This window comes from Myotis lucifugus, unplaced genomic scaffold, assembly GCF_000147115.1.
Source record: "Myotis lucifugus unplaced genomic scaffold, Myoluc2.0 scaffold_215, whole genome shotgun sequence".
Classification (NCBI taxonomy): domain Eukaryota; kingdom Metazoa; phylum Chordata; class Mammalia; order Chiroptera; family Vespertilionidae; genus Myotis; species Myotis lucifugus.
Window position 1 is genome coordinate 1,581,803 of NW_005871263.1, and position 17,664 is coordinate 1,599,466.

The 17,664-nt window shown below is 45.0% G+C and overlaps 1 protein-coding gene across 1 annotated transcript; it reads right to left on the bottom strand.

Annotated features, from left to right (window-relative positions):
• Nucleotides 1–327: 327 nt before the first annotated feature.
• RNF114 (ring finger protein 114) lies at nt 328–16,061 on the bottom strand. Its single transcript, XM_006097980.3, has 6 exons — nt 15,893–16,061; nt 12,065–12,215; nt 8,871–8,977; nt 8,380–8,494; nt 4,513–4,620; nt 328–2,116 (listed from the first exon to the last, which is right to left on the bottom strand). The coding sequence occupies exons 1-6, from the start codon at nt 16,030–16,032 to the stop codon at nt 2,051–2,053; spliced, it is 687 nt and encodes a 228-aa protein (XP_006098042.1). The 5' UTR covers nt 16,033–16,061; the 3' UTR covers nt 328–2,050.
• Nucleotides 16,062–17,664: the final 1,603 nt, after the last annotated feature.

The window sequence follows — 17,664 nt, forward strand, 5'->3', positions numbered from 1 at the left end:
AACTTGTGAAACCTTTACTACCATGTCTTGGGGCTGCTGCTCAGTCACCTGAACGGAGCTGAAGCACGTGCGTAAAGCCTTGTTTCATGGAGCAGTCACTCCTCACGTCACCGGACCTCCCAACTGTGAGAAGTGGGGGTGCGCTCACTTTCCAGCGGACCGGCCCAGCGAGGCTCAGCTGGTGAAGTGTCAGAGCTGAGATCAGAGTCAGTGGGACTCACTTGTGACAGACAGGAACTTCTCAGAAAGAGCAACAACCTTCTAGAGGCGCCCAGGCCCAGACTTCAGCAGGTGGTAGCAATGAAAACAAGCACTGAAGCTGACCCGTTGGATAAATTATGAAATTTATTTATATTTCGCCTTTTAAAAGCCAGAACGTAACAAATTTCACTTTCTGGAAAGTCATCTTATTAGAAATACATGAAGTGCACTTAATACAAGGAAAGCAGTTTCTTCGTACCACCAGTGAGATGGACACGTTCTCTTCAGTTCCCTCCAATGAAGGTTTTACTCAAACTTCCCTTTAAACTTGGACCGAGACGATCTCAATTGAGGGAGGTCTGAGTAAACTCTTTCCAAAAACTACAGTGAGGAAACTGAACTTAACATCTGGGCCTCCCAAGCAACAGCACAATAGAAAATATTACTTTACCTCAAAGGGCCCTGTCTTTGCTGGTTACTAGGCATCCGAAGTTCTTACTGGCAGGTAAGGAGAGGCCTGTAGCAGCAGGGCACAGGCCCAAAGCCCTGTCACTTGCAACCTCAGTCAATGACCAGAAGTAATTTTCCTATCAGGTTAGAGAGGGCTGACATGAAAACGCAAACCTAGATCTAGATGCTGTTTGGTTGATCAGAGGTTCTGCTCCTGTGGATTTGACTGCCAGCTCTTAGCCCTGTGTTTATTAATATCGTGAAACATGTTGAACTTCAAGCTTCTTGAGCTGCTACCAAAGCAAATTTCCAGGAGACCATTTCCATGAACAACTGCTCACAGGAGATGTTGTGCCTTTGAAGTGTCTTGTCAGAAGAGACGGCAGGCTGTGATATTAGATTTCCTATCACCTCCCGCTGATAGAAAGGCAATGCTCATTTTAATCTAAGTTAACAAAAGATAAAGGAACTGGTATCCACTCGGGCCCCAAACCTCTTCTTTCTTTATTCACTTGAGGACTCCTTCTTGTACCTCAAGGACAAGAATGTAAGCAGGGTCCCAAATAGAAAAGTAAACATGACCCAGTCATTTGAAAATACCTTATTAGTTTGAAAATCATAAGCAAAGAGCTATGGTCCTCCCATCTCTCTTAGCCGACCTTCCTCCCCACTTATGGAGAAATGGAGTTTAACCTAAGTTTCTAACCTAGAAACACTTATTTCCACTAAAAACATGTGGTTACACCTTATCCTAAAAAGGCACCATGCAGGCATTTAAGACTGAACCAGTACATTCTAAGGGTGTGCAGGAATGGCAGCAAAATATCACTGATCAAAACTTCCAGCATCAGACCATGCTAAACCCAGAACATTCACCCCAGCAGGACTTCTAAAAGGTTTCCTGGGAGGTAACTCCAGCTCTGGCAGCTGCTGCAAGGACCAACTAGCAGGAACTTCCTCAGCACAGGAGTTCCCCAGTGATCAGATGCACTGCTGCCAGAGCTCACACACCTCAGGGACGAGGAGAGGAGACACTCATCTCATTTGTGCTATTCATGACCCACAAAAGGTCCTGGCTGGCTTGGAGGACCTGAGAGAGGAATGCTGGGTGAGAGGAACAAGAGTGAAACAAGGACAGGTGGAGAGGCTGGGTTTTCTTCGGGAAGCAGCAGCAGAAACCCCAGGAAATAGCCGAGGAGCAATCAAAGACAAGATGTGACAAACCGGTTAACTGTAGGGGAAGAGCCCAAAGGAAAGGAGGGCTCTGACCTGGGAACCTGCTTCCCCGTAAGAAGTGACCTTGTCCTAACACCACGTCCAGGTCTATTGTATATTTAAAAATTCACACATAACATGTAATGGAAGCTCTGGAACTCGAGGCGGACAGTAGAAGCCTTGCTCACTGATCGATGATGGAGCGTTGCAACACCTGATTCATCATGTCCTCTTCATCAACATCGTAATCCTAGGGGCAAAACACAGACACAACCTCAGCACTTGTTTGCAGTTGCAAGGACTCACTTTCAGTAGAAGCAGGAGAGCTGAGCACAGGGCCCTGGAGAAGGCTGCCAGGGTCCAGCTCCCAGCTCTATGGTTGGCAATGCTAGCCATGGAAGTCTAGACAGACTGCTTGATTTCTCTGTGCCTCTGCTGCATCATCCTGATGATTAAAACAATGTGGCTCCCTCAAATGGGGAGACTGAGGACCAGCGAGCACCCAGATGAACCTGACACAGACCAGTACTCAGATGTGGAGTGTACTGTTGTGAAACTAGCCTTTCTTTAATTTTTTTTTTATAATTCTCACCTGACGGTATTTTTTTTTCCATTGATTTTTTTTTAGAGAGAGTAGAAGGCAGGCAGGGAGGGAGATAAACATCGATGTGAGAGAGACACCTCACATTGATTGGTCGCCTCCCGCATATGCCCTGATCGGACCAGGGATCGAACTTGCATCCCAGGTACATGCCCATGACCTGGAATCAAACCTGTGATCCTTGGGTGCATGGGCCAATGCTCTAACCACTGAACTGGCCATGGTAAAACCAGCCTTTCTAACTCAACGAGGCAAAGTTTCTACTTGGGCATTATATTCATCTTTATGGCATTAACAAAAAGGACAGTTATTTTCAAGTCTGAGTGTCAGATACATATCAGACCATGAATACTCTTTACAACAACTCAGTAAAGAGTCATGCTTTCCTTCTCAGGTCTTGAAATACAGCCATTAAGACTGACTACTGCCTGGCTGGTGCAGTTCAGTGGTTGAGCATTAACCTATGAACCTGGAGGTCACAGTTCAATTCCTGGTCAGGGCACATGCTAAACCCCCAGTAGGGGGCGTGCAGGAGGCAGCTGATCAATATCAATGAGTCTCTCTTATGATTGATGTTCTATCTCTTTTTTTTCTCTCTGAAATCAATAAAAATATATATTTTTTTAAAAAAAGGCTGACTACTACAAAATTCTAACTTGACACTTACATGTATAAATAAAAGGTTTATTCCAAGCCACTGGCCAAATTTATCTATCACTATACTGCCAAGTCAACAGTGTGTCCTTCAAAATCACTCAGCTCTAGCGAAAGGACACAAATCTAATGACCACATCTGGCCAGTGGATATGCTTTGTTTGACCTGAAGTACGTTAAAAATAAATATGTAAGACGATATATGACATTCTGCATTTCCAGCTTCCTGGAGTTGGTACTGGCAGAGGAAACGGGCAATACTGTGCCTTTACTTACACATGACAAGGACCAGCTGGAGCTGACGGCAGCATAACGAGCCACAGGCAGTCTAGCCTGAAAATCCGACAGGGACCATTTCCATTACTTGCCTGGCCCCATGGGCATCTAAGCTAAGAATCCCAAACCAGCCCAGCCGACATGGCTCAGTGGTTGAGTGTCGAGCTATGAACCAGGAGGTCACATTTTGATTCCCAGTCAGGGCATATGCCCAGGTTGCAGGTTCGATCCCCAGTGTGGGGCATGCGAGAGGCAGCCAATCAATGATTCTCATCATTGATGTTCTATCTCTCTCTTCCTCTCCATTCCTCTCAATAAAAAAAGAAAAATTAAAAAACAAACTAAAAAATCTCTAGCTAGTTTGGCTTAGTGGATAGAGCATTGGCCTGTGGATTGAACAGTCCTGGGTTCGGTTCTGGTTGGGGGCACATGCCCAGGTTGTGGGCTTGATCGCCCGTGTGGGGCATGCAGGAGGCAGCTGATCAATGATTCTCTCTCATCATTGATGTTCGTTCTCTCTCTCTCTCTCTCTCTCTCTCTCTCTCTCTCTCTCTTTCTCCCTGTCTGAAATAAAAAACAAAGAACAAAAATAACCCCCCAAAAAATCTCAAACCAGGTTCTGTAACAGGTAGAAACTACACACACCAAAGGGATGGGGAGGATGGTGGCAAAAACAAACAAACAAACACCCTAGGAGCAATTTGTCACCATGTCTCAGTCTAGATAGCTGGCCAATTCATAATTTTATTTTTACTGATTTCAGAGAGGAAGGGAGAAGGAGATAGAAACATCAGTGATGAGAGAGAATCACTGATTGGCTGCCTCCTGCACGTGCCCCATGAGGGATTGAGCCTGCAACCCGGGCATGTGCCCGGACTAGGAATCGAACCATGACTTTCTGGTTCATAGGTTGACGCTCAACCACCAAGCCACACTGGCTGGGCTGGCCAGTTCATTTTCAATGTCATTCAAGAAAGGCTGTGGTCACTCATCTTGCTCAGACCACATGGCTACGTTCCAGGGAACCTATAGCATCAGTGAAAGCTCAACAATAGGGCCCAAGGTTCTCCGGGTAAAATGGGGGAGGAAAGGATCAGAGCCCCGGCTCCACTTACCACAAAGGTGTCGTAAGAAAACTGGTGCCGCCGCTGGATGTGCTCGATGAAGTTGGTGCTGCGGTAGTTGGGGTCTCCCCAGGGCATTGAAGCACATATTGGACAAACCTTTCAACAAAGAAGCATGGTCTTAGGCACCTGATGTCTGAGCTGATGTCCACTCTCTGTGGCTCGTGTCTGAACCCCGTGCTCCCAGGACAGTTTTCCTGACACACCAGTCCAGGGCCAGGCCACTCCCTTGTGTGCACATTGATATCAAGTCAAATAATACTCGGGGGTGGGTAAAGGCTTAAGCCATGATACTACCCTTTTCTTATCTCCTACTGTGGTTAGAACAATGTGTCAGCCCAGTGGGGGTCTAGACTATGGCCTTCCACCCTTCACACGAAATGATTCAGGACACAAAGAAAACCAAAGAAATGACAGATGAGCAATGTCCCAAGGAAGTTAAAACACAGCCTTAAGTTCTGTTTTTACAGAGTAAATGGTCAGATGAGGGGGCTCAGGCTGAAAAGCCCTCATACAAGCAGCTGATTTGGGTTTTGAAGACTGGGAGGCATTGGGAAAGCCAAAGAACACATGAAAGGGTATTCCAGAAGAGGGGCAGTGGTAGCAAGGAGAAAAGGCCAAGAGGCAGCATTATAGGCAAACAGCCAGACAATCAGTGCAGCTAGAATGGACAATTCATGGAAATGGGCAGAGGGAAGCTGTGGAGGGGCAGAAGCAGGCATATGCATCCGGCTTAGGGATGGAACTCCACCATTTACCAGGAAGATATGGTGACAAAGGGGGTAGGCAAGAGATGAATCTGAAATGGAAGAAGACTCCTTGAGTGGCAGAGTGAGGCAGGCAGCTGGAGCTGGAGCATGAGTCGGGACGAGAGCCGGAAGACAAGGAGCTCCCAAAAGGAAGTGCTGGAATACTGACGGAGGGAGTTCTGTAGAGGGAGAGAGATGGGACAGGGGGCCAAGGGCTGAAGAAAGGCTTCAACAGAGACAAAATGATCACATGAATTCCAGGAAGCCAAAGGAGGGGAGAAAAGAGAGAAATTAGGTTGTAGTACCAGAAACCAGAGTAGTTCAGCAATACTGATCAAAATTATGAATACACTTAACCCCCAACCAAGTCAATCCACAGCTAAGACTTTATTTTACAGACAGACATAAACAGGCAAAGATATGTTAAAATTTTATGTCAGGCTTTTAAAATTTACTATGAAAAACTTCAAACCTACAGAAAAGCAGATGATAGTTTGATGAACCAGCCCTTACCCCCAACACCTAGATTTAAGTTTGGCATACTTATTTCAGCAAAAAGGAAGCATTTTTAAAAAATACATTTTTATTGATTTCAGAGAGAGGAAGGGAGAGGAAGAGAGGGACAGAAACATCAATGATGAGAGAGAATCATTGATTGGCTGCCTCTTGGACACCCCCTACTGAGGATCGAGCCTGCAACCCAGGCATGCGCCCTGACTGGGAATTGAATCGTGACCTCTTGGTTCATAGGTTGATGCTCAACCACTGAGCAACACCAGCCAAGCAAAAAAAGGGAAGCATTTTTAAAATATATATATTTTTTATTTGATTTTTTACAGAGAGGAAGGGAGAGGGATAGAGAGTTAGAAACACCAATGAGAGAGAAACATCGATCAGCTGCCTCCTGCACAACCCCCAGTGGGGATGTGCCCGCAACCAAGGTACATGCCCTTGACCGGAACCAAACCTGGGACCCTTCAGTCCGCAGGCCGATGCTCTATCCATTGAGCCAAACCGGCTAGGGCAGCATTTTTATTTTTATATTTATTATTTCTTTTCATTTTTAAAAAATTAGAGGTTTTTTGTGTTTTTTTTTCTTTAAAGAATCAATTTATTCTTTTTTAAATTTATTTTTATTTATTTCAGAGAGGAAGGGAGAGGGAGAGATAGAAACATCAATGATGAATCATTCATTGGCTGCCTCCTGCATGCCCCCTACTGGGGATCGAGCCTGCAACCTGGGCATGTGCCCTTGACCGGAATCGAACCTGGGACCCTTCAGTCCGCAGGCCAACACTCTATCCACTGAGCCAAACAGGCTTGGGCAGCATTTTTATTTTTATTATTTTGTTAATCCTCATCTGAGGATATTGTTCCACAGATTTTTAGAGAGTGGGAGGGAGAGGGAGAGACAGAGAGAGAGCAGCATCGATGTGAGAGAGACACATTGATTGGCTGCCTCCCCCGCAGGGCCAGGGATCAAGCCTGCAACTAAGGCACATGCCCTTGACTGGAATCGAACCTGGGACCCTTCAATCTGAGGGCTGATGCTCTATCCACTGAGTCAAATCGGTTAGGGCAGGAAGCATTTTTAAAAGTTAAGGGAATTAAAATGTGTATGGGCCAGAGAGAACCCATAGGCTGCCAGTCTGTGACTTCAAAGGTAGATCACAGACCTCCTGAGATAGAAGAAAGAATGCACACCTGATACTTTGAGCTCATGCCAGGAACTTAATGCAGAGAATAGCCACTAGAGACTGTGCCTGCCTAGCAGTAACAGGGTCCCGAAAATGGGATGCTCGATGGGACAAGCCAGCCCAGTCCCCTAGTTTGGGGCGCAGGGATAAGCAGATGGAGAGGGGTTCACTGGTAGAATCTGTTGCAGCACACCATGAAGAATCCTGGGAGTCTAGTGTAGAAAAGTGGCTGCACTGACCAGAATTTGTACTTGACAAGGAGTTCAATAAAGTCAAGAGGAGATTTAAGATATTCCTGAAAAAGCCAACTGGATCTTAAGATTTCCAACAGAGAAATAAAGAATGCCACAAGGCCTACTCTTATTAGCAAAACTCACGAAAATTCTAGTGTGTGCCTCACTTTTTACAGCAATGGAGCTGAAGACTGCCCATAAAATTAGGTATATATTTCGGGAGAAACAGTCTGAGATAAATGGGAAAACTGAAACAAACTATAGAGGAAGTTGTATTAAGACCTAGTCTGTAAATAAATAAATAAATAAATAAAGAACTAATCTGTCCATCACAATAAGAGGGAAGGGCAGCACTGCTGAAGATGGACCAAATTCAAACATTTTTTTCAAAACAAGAAGCATCAATCTGTGTTATTTAAATTAAATGTCAAAGGACTGATAAGCATTTTCCTAATCATTTTAGCTTGAATTCTTTTTCTCCACAACTATGAAAAAGCTACTCTTAAAAGGAAAATGGCAGCTTGACAGAGGAGAAATGTGGTGGACACCAAGGGATGCAAGTTAAAGATACCAACAATGAACCAAGAGATATCACTTGCTCCCTGATGTGGAATCTGGAGGACACATCACTTATGGAGCATCCCTGCATCTAATCATGAAGAAGCAGACAAGCCCAAACTGAAAGACATTCTACAAAACTTGACTGTTCTCTTTAAAAATGTCAAGGTCATGAAAGACAAAGAATGGCTGAGGACTAAAGAGACATGACAACTAAACCTAACACACTGATCTGGGATTTGGTGACAGGGAAGACCGATACGAAGCACATTACAATTGCTAAAATGTAAACATGAATCCCTCAATAGATATTAGATTGTCTCAAAGCTACATTTCCTGAGTGTGACAATTAAACACACAAAAAAGTGATTTTTTTAAAGCAAATGTTCTTGGGAGATATATGCTGAAGTATTTAGGGGCATGATATCTGTAACTTATTCTCGAATAGTAAGCAAAAAATTTGTATATAGAAAGTATAGTTAAGCAAATATGGTAAAATGTTATTAATCTGAGAATCTAGGTAAAGGATACATAAGAGTTTACTATACTATGCCTGTAATTTTTTCTATAGGTCTAACTTTTTTCCATAAAAAATATTAAAAAAAAAAAAGTTACTCTTACCACAGATTTGGTGTCTGTGCTATGGGATAACTTGCAGTGTTCCACAAGTCCTTCTTGATCGAAGTTCTTCTCGGGACAGTAAGGGCAAGGAAAGGTATAACGGTTTGGGACATTCCTGGAAGATGAAAGGCAGGGAAAAAGAAAAACACCTCTGTGAGGACATTTCCATGCAACTTCAGCCACTTTACCTTGAAAAAGGAGCAAAGTTCACTGAACGTTTTATGACAGGGATTGTGATAATTACTTCAGAGTCAGGTCAAATGTTCTGAAAATAATATCAGCACAGCTAATATTTGAAGTGAACATCAGAGAGTGCTTCTCCACACCACCCCCCATACAAAAACTTGCATCAGCTTTAGCCAGCATAACTATTATACTTTTACTTTCTAGAGCTCATACAACTCAACCCCGAACATGCAAAGTGTCCAGTGTGACAATTAAACACACAAAAAAGATGACCTCGACCTAAGGGAGTGATGTGAGTCATTTACCTTGGCTGAAGGGACACATCCTTGGTGGTGGCCTTCACACCTTCCATGATGTAATTCTGATATTTGGAACAGGTAGCCACGTGGGCCCGGATCTTAGATAGGAAGAACTGGGACAGGAAGAATCAGAGTTGCCACAAGTTAGTCAGAACCCTGTACCAGGCCCAACATTATCCCAAACAAGGGCAAGATGAAAACTACACCTATTCCACCCTGGCAAACATCTCACCAGTCTCCTGGCTGTGCTGATGGGGCTGAACCCCTGACTGTTTGTTGCAGGGTTCCTGTTAAGACCAAGATTAGTGTTTTATTTGACCAAATCAGGACATTTGCTTCCACTCTTCACTAACTCTCCTAGAGGTCTGCTTTATTCACCACATGCTCTCTTACAGACACACTCCAAACCAAGTGAAGTTTTTAAAGTTTTCTATACTCTAATTTAAATTCATCTCCTTATAGCAAGCCAAGAACTACATTCCATTTTGTGCAGCAAAGAAAATTGACCATGTAAGTAAAAGGGATAAAGGCTAGTAATTCTAGCTAAAGTACTAATCAACAGATTACGGTAAATGATCTTTACAAAAAACCCTAAATCTGAATTATATTTCTTCTATAAAACCTAGTGGTTTTATAAAAAATTCAGATTTTTTCAGTGGTTTTATAGAAAAGAAAACCTGAAGAGTGCTTCATGACAGGTGTTCTGAAAAGAAAAAAAAATGTGTAAGGAATGATGAAAGGGGAGATACGGGGGCAAAAAAAAATACTTTTAGAGGTATACCACAATACTATCACTAATCTTTAAAATTGGGAAAATAAAAAGCATACAGAAAAATCCCCCCAAACCCCATTATGCTTGCATGATTTTCATTTCTTGATTTTTTAAAGAAAACTTCAAGAAAAAAAAGCTTCAATATTTGAGTTCTGGTTTACCATGATGCTTCTGTCTTATCTCCTGCTACAGTACTTGACTCCAAGCTAGCAACCAGAGCTCCCAATTAAAAGGAATGGGAAATAGCCTCATTCAGAACTGTACCCACTGTGTACCCCTCATGCTAAAGGCATATGCATTCTATGGCTATTTAACTAAGGTGTTACAGTAATGACATTAACGTGAAAGAATGTCCAACAGTCCTTTGGTGAAAAAATGTTTTAAATGTGAAAAAAAGTTGTCGAAATATATATTATAGTATGATCCTATTTTGTAAAAATCCTACATCTGTGTTTTTCAAAGGGTAGAAAATATTTTTCAGTCTTCTAAACTGAACCACTTTAAAGAGGTAAGCTACGGAGTGGGAACAAGCCTACATTATTTTATACTAGTGGCCTGGTGCACGGATTCATGCATGTTGAAAGGAAATTAACTAGAATATTTTAATATCGCTATTCACCCTTTCTCTATAACAGAACTGTCAACCAAATTCACGATCAACAATGACAGAAAACACATGCGTGCGATTGGCACCAGTTTGAGCTTTATATGTATTGCGCATGCTCGAGTCAACTTAGCCTTTTATAGATATAGAATAAACTTGCTTAATTAGACCCGCTTTCTGATTTAGCTAAACTATTTCCAGCCCAGTGAATCACCCCAACTTCTCTTTCAGGTAACTGTCAGCAACACAGCAGTAAATATCAACACAAAGCAGATTATTATTGTAGATCACGCAAGGTGAAGAAAGGGTAAAATATTTCATTGCAGCAGTGTTTGACTATATTCTGCACAATGAGAAAACCTGAAGTCATTTTCAAGGTACACTATTTCTTACTTCTTTTCAGTCGGGTCAAGTTTCTAAGCTTTCTAAATCTCCGTTTTCCAGCTAATGAAAAGAAAATAGGATTCCACCAAGTCTCCTATCTACCTACTCCAGGACTTCTGTGAGGATCAAATGAGATGAGGCATAGGAAAATGCTTCACAGACATTTGGTTAAAGTGTGAAATGTTTGCACCTGGCTATAAAGCAAGCTGTGTTCCTAGGTTGAAGAAACTGCAAGGAGGCTAGTCATTGCTATGTGATGTCATTACCCAGCGCCCCCATAGCGACCGTTTCTGGGCTGGGCTGGGCTACTGGCCGCATTTTGTGCCATGGGGTCTTGGCAGCAGTGTCAGCTGCGATTTGGTGGGCGGTCGCTCTGGGGTGGTGGTGGGGCCTGTGTCCCACTTGGGGTAAGCCAAGTGTTGCTTTATGGGCGCCAGGTCCGCAGTGCAGCTTCTCTGTAAATGGCGTTGAGCATCTGCCCCCTGGTGGTCAGTGCACATCATAGCAACTGGATGGATGGTCGGACACTTAGCATATTAGCCCTTTATATATAGAGATTTTCGTACTGTCTGGAATTAACAAAATTATAATGATTTAAAAACCAATAAGCCTGTGTATATCTCTTGGAAAACAAGAAAACAAGACAGTAGTATTTCTCGTTACAACAGATGTTAAAATAAATATATCTGACTCTAATATTGTTACACAAAAGAGCATGGGTGCATTTAGATGTTAGATCTTGCTATTATAATCAAACATTTCATACTGACCTTTTCCCTGTCAGGTGCTAAAAAGTGATTTTTATATCTGTAATTATATACACTTTTAATTGATTTTTAGAGAGAGGAAGGGACAGAGAGAAAGTGAAACATCAATGTGAGAGATAAACATCCCCTGGCTGCCTCCCACATGTGGCCTAACTGAGGATCAAACCCACAACCTGGGTATGTGCCCTTACTGGGAACAGAACCCACCACCTTTTGGTATACGGGACGATTTTCCAACTGAGCCACACTGACCAGTGCTGATGTAGATTTTTAAATTTCCTCTCAAATTAACTAAAGCAGATAACTTTTTTGAGTCACTGACTTTATATTAAAGACATTAAGAAATATCCTTCTGTCATATTTTAATTAATATTGGGCATAATGCTTTGGAAAAATGAGTCATTTATAGGGAAAAACTGGGATAATTGATTTCTATGATTTTCAGAGCTAAAATATGTAATTACTAAGCCCATTCTTAAAACAAAAAAACAACCCAAAAACCCAATAAGGTTACCGAAATGAAACAGCACAGCCATTGCCACAGATAACCAGCAAGCACATGTGCTATTAGTCATCCATCATGCTCTACCTTCAGAAACTACATGGCAACAGCTCTACGTTTTACCCCATCTCATCACAGAAAGACCAACTCTTCCGTTTTCCCTCCACATACATTTTTACGGCAGCCATGGCAAGAAGTCTCTGTGCTCTCAATCTGCCGCTCGAGCTCCACGGCTCGTTCGCCAGGTGCCAGAGGGCTGCGACATACCCCACAGACAGGCTTCTTCGGCTTCAGACATTCCTGCAGGCATGCAGAGCAAAAGCTAGAACAAGACATACAGAGAACCTGAGTCATGCATTGTGAAGACAAGACAACAAAATGGATAAACTTTTAAAAGACATCAATGAATAATGGGTTAAAGACAACTTCCTCCCTACTCCTGATTCAAATACCAAGTCCCCCTGCCGTGGGCAGTGTGCTCAGTCGTTAGAGCGTTGGCCTGCGCACCAAAGGGTCTCGGGTTCGAATCCTGATCGAGAGCATGTACCTGGGTTGCAGGTTCGCCCCTGCCCTCTCTGGGGCTCAGGCAGGAGGCAACCAGTTGTGTCTCTCTCACATCGATGTTTCCGTCTCCCCCACCCTTCACTCTCTCTGAAAAGCAATGGAAAAAATACCCTCAGGTGAGGATTAACAAAAATCAAACAAAAAAACCTGCTTCTCCCTATGCCAGAAAAATTAGGGTGGGGGGATGGGTCCTGCAAAGAACACACAGGTCCAGCAACAGAAACAAAGGCAAACTACTGTGATACAGAGCAAAAGGTGTCACAGTACACTGAGGGGTTTCCTGAATCTCGGTTTTTCCTCTGTGAAATGGAGACAGTAGTACTCAGCTCTAGGAATGTGGGGAGACCTTAGTACAGTATCTAGCACATTTGAAATGCACCACAAACAGGAGCTGCTATCATTAGAGGTGAATGCAAAGCACTATGGGAACACAAATACAAGAGCAACTAGTTGTGACCTAAGGACAGGGCTAGGAAGACTTCAGAGGCAGCATCTACAAAAAGAACCTTAAAAGAAAGTTTAGCTGGCAGAGCAAGAGGATATCACAGATCCTTAGACTTAAAAACTCATGATGCAGCTAAGGAAATAAAAGCCTAACATTTTCCTCATAAGCAGATGTTTAAAGCAAAGTATCAACAAGACTAAATTCACGTTTTAGAAAAATAACTCTGGGACTATCACAGAAAATAGAGTTGTTGGTTTTAAATATTCTTTTAAACATTTTATTTTTAAGCATGTATCTTTACTGATTTCAGAGAGGAAGGGAGAGGGAGAGAGAGAGATAGAAACATCGATGAGAGAGAATCATTGATCAGCTGCCTCCTGCACACCCCACACTGGGGATGGAGCCCACAACCGGGCAAGTGCCCTGACCAGGAATCAAATCGTAACCTCCTGGTCATAGATTGATGCTCAATCACTGAGCCCAAGTTTCTATCCTGAAGCCTGGACAGGTGGTGATGCTGAGATCAAGTACACAGAAAGAATGGATAATAAGGCATGAAAATAGCCCAGCTACATACCCAACCTGATAGGTTTAAGGCAGAATGTATAATCAAAGGTAATCTGCACATCTGACAATTTTTTTTTACTGTTTCTAAGAATTTTCTTCCCCTTTGTCACTAAGCTAGATGTTATTCTGCTAGGCAAAATTCTAGACCAGGCTGGGAGAAGGTGAGGGGTCTAGTGATTCACCACTGAAGGCACAATGTTGAACGAAACTAAGTCCCGATCCTCATAATTGCTGTGTTCCAGAGCGGAGAAAAACACAAATATTAGGTTCAGATAGTGATTAAATGCACAAAGGAAATAAAACAAAGCAATGAGTTCAGCTGGGGTGGATCACAGAAAGCTTCATTAAGAAGCTAACATTTGAACTGAGGCCTAAATTTATGAGGAGGCACACAGACCTGGATGCAGAATTCCATACAAAGATGACACCAAATGCAGAGGGGTGTCCGAAAAGCAGAAAGGAAGACCTTTGGGGCCATGATAAATGCCTGCTAAGAAAATAGCCTGCTTTCAGTTTCCATTTCCTACATCTGGCCTTCTTCTAGTTCAGCCTTTCAGATGCTCCACCCTTTCTGTGACAGTGCTATGTACAAAGTCCTTTCTCCTGGGCACCAGGCCACCTGTATTCTACTAGATTGAAGCAGGACAGTCATTTAGAGGTTGAAATAAAAGTTTTATAAAAATCTAATGCTACACCCAGCCAGAGCTACAGTGATGCTGAAGTTTCCAAGTACAAAAGTTATCAAAAACCAATTAGGCGGAGTAAAAGAGCACTTGGCTGGCCCTAAGGGAGGCTCAGAGAGGTGCATCCGTTTTCAATCAACTCTGAACGGATGAACATGTAGAAGTAGTATGTATGGCGAGCAAAGAGAGTCAAGGTTTGAATCCCAGCGCTGTCCCCTGACCTCTGACCCAGGAAAGGTTCATCTGGCTCAAGGAAACCTCAAGGTCTGTTGCTCTTCAGTTGGTAAATTCTGCTAAGTCAAGCTTCTTTATTCATCCATTACCCCCACCCCCACCACCTCCCACCCTCAGTTTGATTCCTATAATACTCTCCCATTGCACAGTGAATTTTCACAATAGCCTGAACATTTGCTGATACTTATTTATTCGGCAGATTGTGAACTCTGCGGGCAGAATCACCTTCTTTCTTGCTCTGCCCCAAGCATCTGGCATACAAATATTTTGGTCTGTTGAACCTAAGACTGGAAGATGGATGCTCACTGTGCTGGGCACCGGGGATATAAACGGGGCAGAATAAAAATGGTCACTGCCCTCATGACCCTAAATTTTGCTCGGTGCAAGAAACTGGGAGCCATTTAAATGGGGATGGGGGGGATAGGCCGGGAGCCGGCGCCCTCTTAGCGCAGTAGGCAGCGCGTCAGTCTCATAAATGGGGATGGGGACAAGGGAGGTAACACATTGGGACTTGAAGTCTGAAAAGGATCTGGGGTGGTGGGGACGGGGGTGCAGATGGGACAGGAGGAGTTCCAGGCAAAATGTGCTGCAACCACAACAGCCCAAAGCTAGAAAGAGCTTGGTGCCCTCGAAGGAACGAGCAAAAAGCCGTCAGCGTGCCCGGGGAGCCCTTCCCCGGCGGGGGTGGCTGCAGAAATAATGCCCGCGAGGCCCAGCAAGTGCCCACTGACCAGTAAAGGGGTCCCAAGGCCAATGCCAAGGTGACGGCCATGATGCACACCGAGGGAGACCGTGGAGAAAACGCCATCCCTCAGGGGCAAGAAGGAGATGGCCAATGCTTTCAGTTTAGGTGTTTTGAGTGTTTGACGGAGCAAGGCTGAGATTCAAACGCGGCCAAACTCAAAACACCTGCCGCAGCAGCCCAGGACCGGTCCCGACATCACCGCACACACCTCCGTCAGCCGCCCCCACGCCCCCCAGCAACACGCAGGCCACGGAGGCTTCGCTCCCCACAGCCCGCAGCACACCTGCCACCGAGGCGGGAGGAAGGCCGACGGCCCCTTTCCCAGGGAAGGCGGACCGCTCCGACGGACAGCGTGGCTTCCCTTTTGTTCCTGCAGCCTCGCTTAGTTCCCCCAACCTCAGGGCACATGGGCATTACCGGGCAGAGCTGGGTGATGACGCCAGATGTGCCCCCTCGAGGGGCGACGCACGCACTACCCCAGGGAAACGGTGGCTCTCGCGGGCAGAGCCCCGGCGGGGTTTAGCGCCACCGTCCCGCTTGGGAGGCGCTGACAGGCCGCTCGGAACACAGGAGCTCGTCGGAAGAGCGGGACGCTTGGGAGGAAGCCGGCAACTTCCACGGGTCTTCGGAAGGCCCCGCGGAGAGGCCGCGCTGGGCCGAGACCCCCGCCCGAGACCCTCCCGGCTGGGGCCTCGCCCCTCGGCTCCATTCCCCTCCGCCCAGTCAGGCGCCCCCCGACCAGGCCCGGGCTCGCCGCTTACACGTGTCCGCAGAGCACCCGCACCGGCTTCTCGTACACCTCTAAGCACACGGGACACGTAAAGCGGGCCAGTGGGTCGGCCTCCGCCGCGGGCCCCGCCAGCTGCGCACCGCCCGCAGTGCCCTGCTGCTGCGCCGCCATCTTGCTGCCGCGAAGCGCAGCCTAACGGCGGCCGAGAAGGAGGAGCCCGAGGGGGCGGGGCCGAGACAGCCGCCAGCGCGCGAAGGGCGGGGAGGGGGCGGGGCTAGTGGACGGCGAGGGCCTCTAGGAGCGAGGCTTCTGGGATATGCCCCTGCCTGAGGGCGGGGCTAGGGGTGCGCCACGCCTCCTGGCCTCTCTGATTGGAGGGAGAGAGAAAGGCAAAGTTAGGGGAAATCTGGAAAATGTGGAAAACGAGTTTTTGAGATTGGCAAAATTCGAACCGGTTTTGGGCTTCCACCTGTTTCCTAAATATAAATCATTACTGTTACTTAGGTATTTACTTATGCACGATTATTTAATATTTCTCCTCAACCCGAGTTGATTTCTTTAAATTCAGGCAAACAAAAAAAGGAAAAAATTAGAACAAAAAGAATAATAAATAAACTTAAGCAAACAAAATTTAAAGGGAGATCTGATATCACTCCTGAGCTATAAATAAAAAACAGGCATCACTTACTTCTACAAGGGAACTGTAAAACTACAATGGAAATTTTAAAAAATATCATTTTGCCTTAACCAGTTTGGCTCAGTGAATAGAGCATTGGACTGAAAGGTCCCGGGTTGATTCCAGTCAAGGGCATGTACCTTGGTTGTGGGCACATTCCCAGTGGGAGGTGTGCAGGAGGCAGCTGATCGATGTTTCTCTCTCATCGATGTTTCTAACTCTCTATCCCTCTCCCTCTCTGTAAAAAAATCAATAAAATATATTTTTAAAAATAAAAATAAAAAATAAAAAAATATCATTCCCCCCCCCCCCCCCAGGTCATTTTGAGAGTATGTTTATTAAAACTAGGGACAGCCGAAACCGGTTTGGCTCAGTGGATAGAGCCTCGGCCTGCGGACTGAAGGGTCCCAGGTTCGATTCCGGTCAAGGGCATGTACCTGAGTTGCGGGCACATCCCCAGTAGGAGATGTGCAGGAGGCAGCTGATCGATGTTTCTCTCTCATCGATGTTTCTAACTCTCTATCTCTCTCCTTTCCTCTCTGTAAAAAATCAATAAAATATATTAAAAAAAATAAAAATAAAAAATAAAAAAAAATAAAACTAGGGACAGCCCAGCTGGTGTGGCTCAATGGTTGTGCCAACCTATGAACCAGATCATGGTTCCATTCCTGGTCAGGGCACATACCTGGGTTGCGGGTTCAATCTCCAGTAGGGACGTGCAGAAGGCAGCCAATCAATGATTCTCTCATCATCGATGTTTCTCTCTCTCCCTCTCTGAAATCAATAATATATATATATATGTATATACACTCACACACACATACTCTAGAGGCCTAATGCACAAAATTTGTGCAAGGGGTTTGGCCCTTGCAGACCCTACTGCCTCGGCCCTTGCAGCCCTGGCTTTGTTTGGCAGGTCGTCTGGACGGTTGTTCTGCTGTTTGGTCTAATTAGCATATTAGCTCTTTATTATATAGGATATATGACAGTGAAACACGGAAGGGCTTAGGACAGAAGAAGCAACAGGAGAGCGCCTAGGTGGGGCTGCTATTGGCTCACTGAAAAGTCAGAGAAAAGGGGGTCTTAGAGACAGGTTCAGGGCATGAGCCCAGTGGAGCTGCCACGGC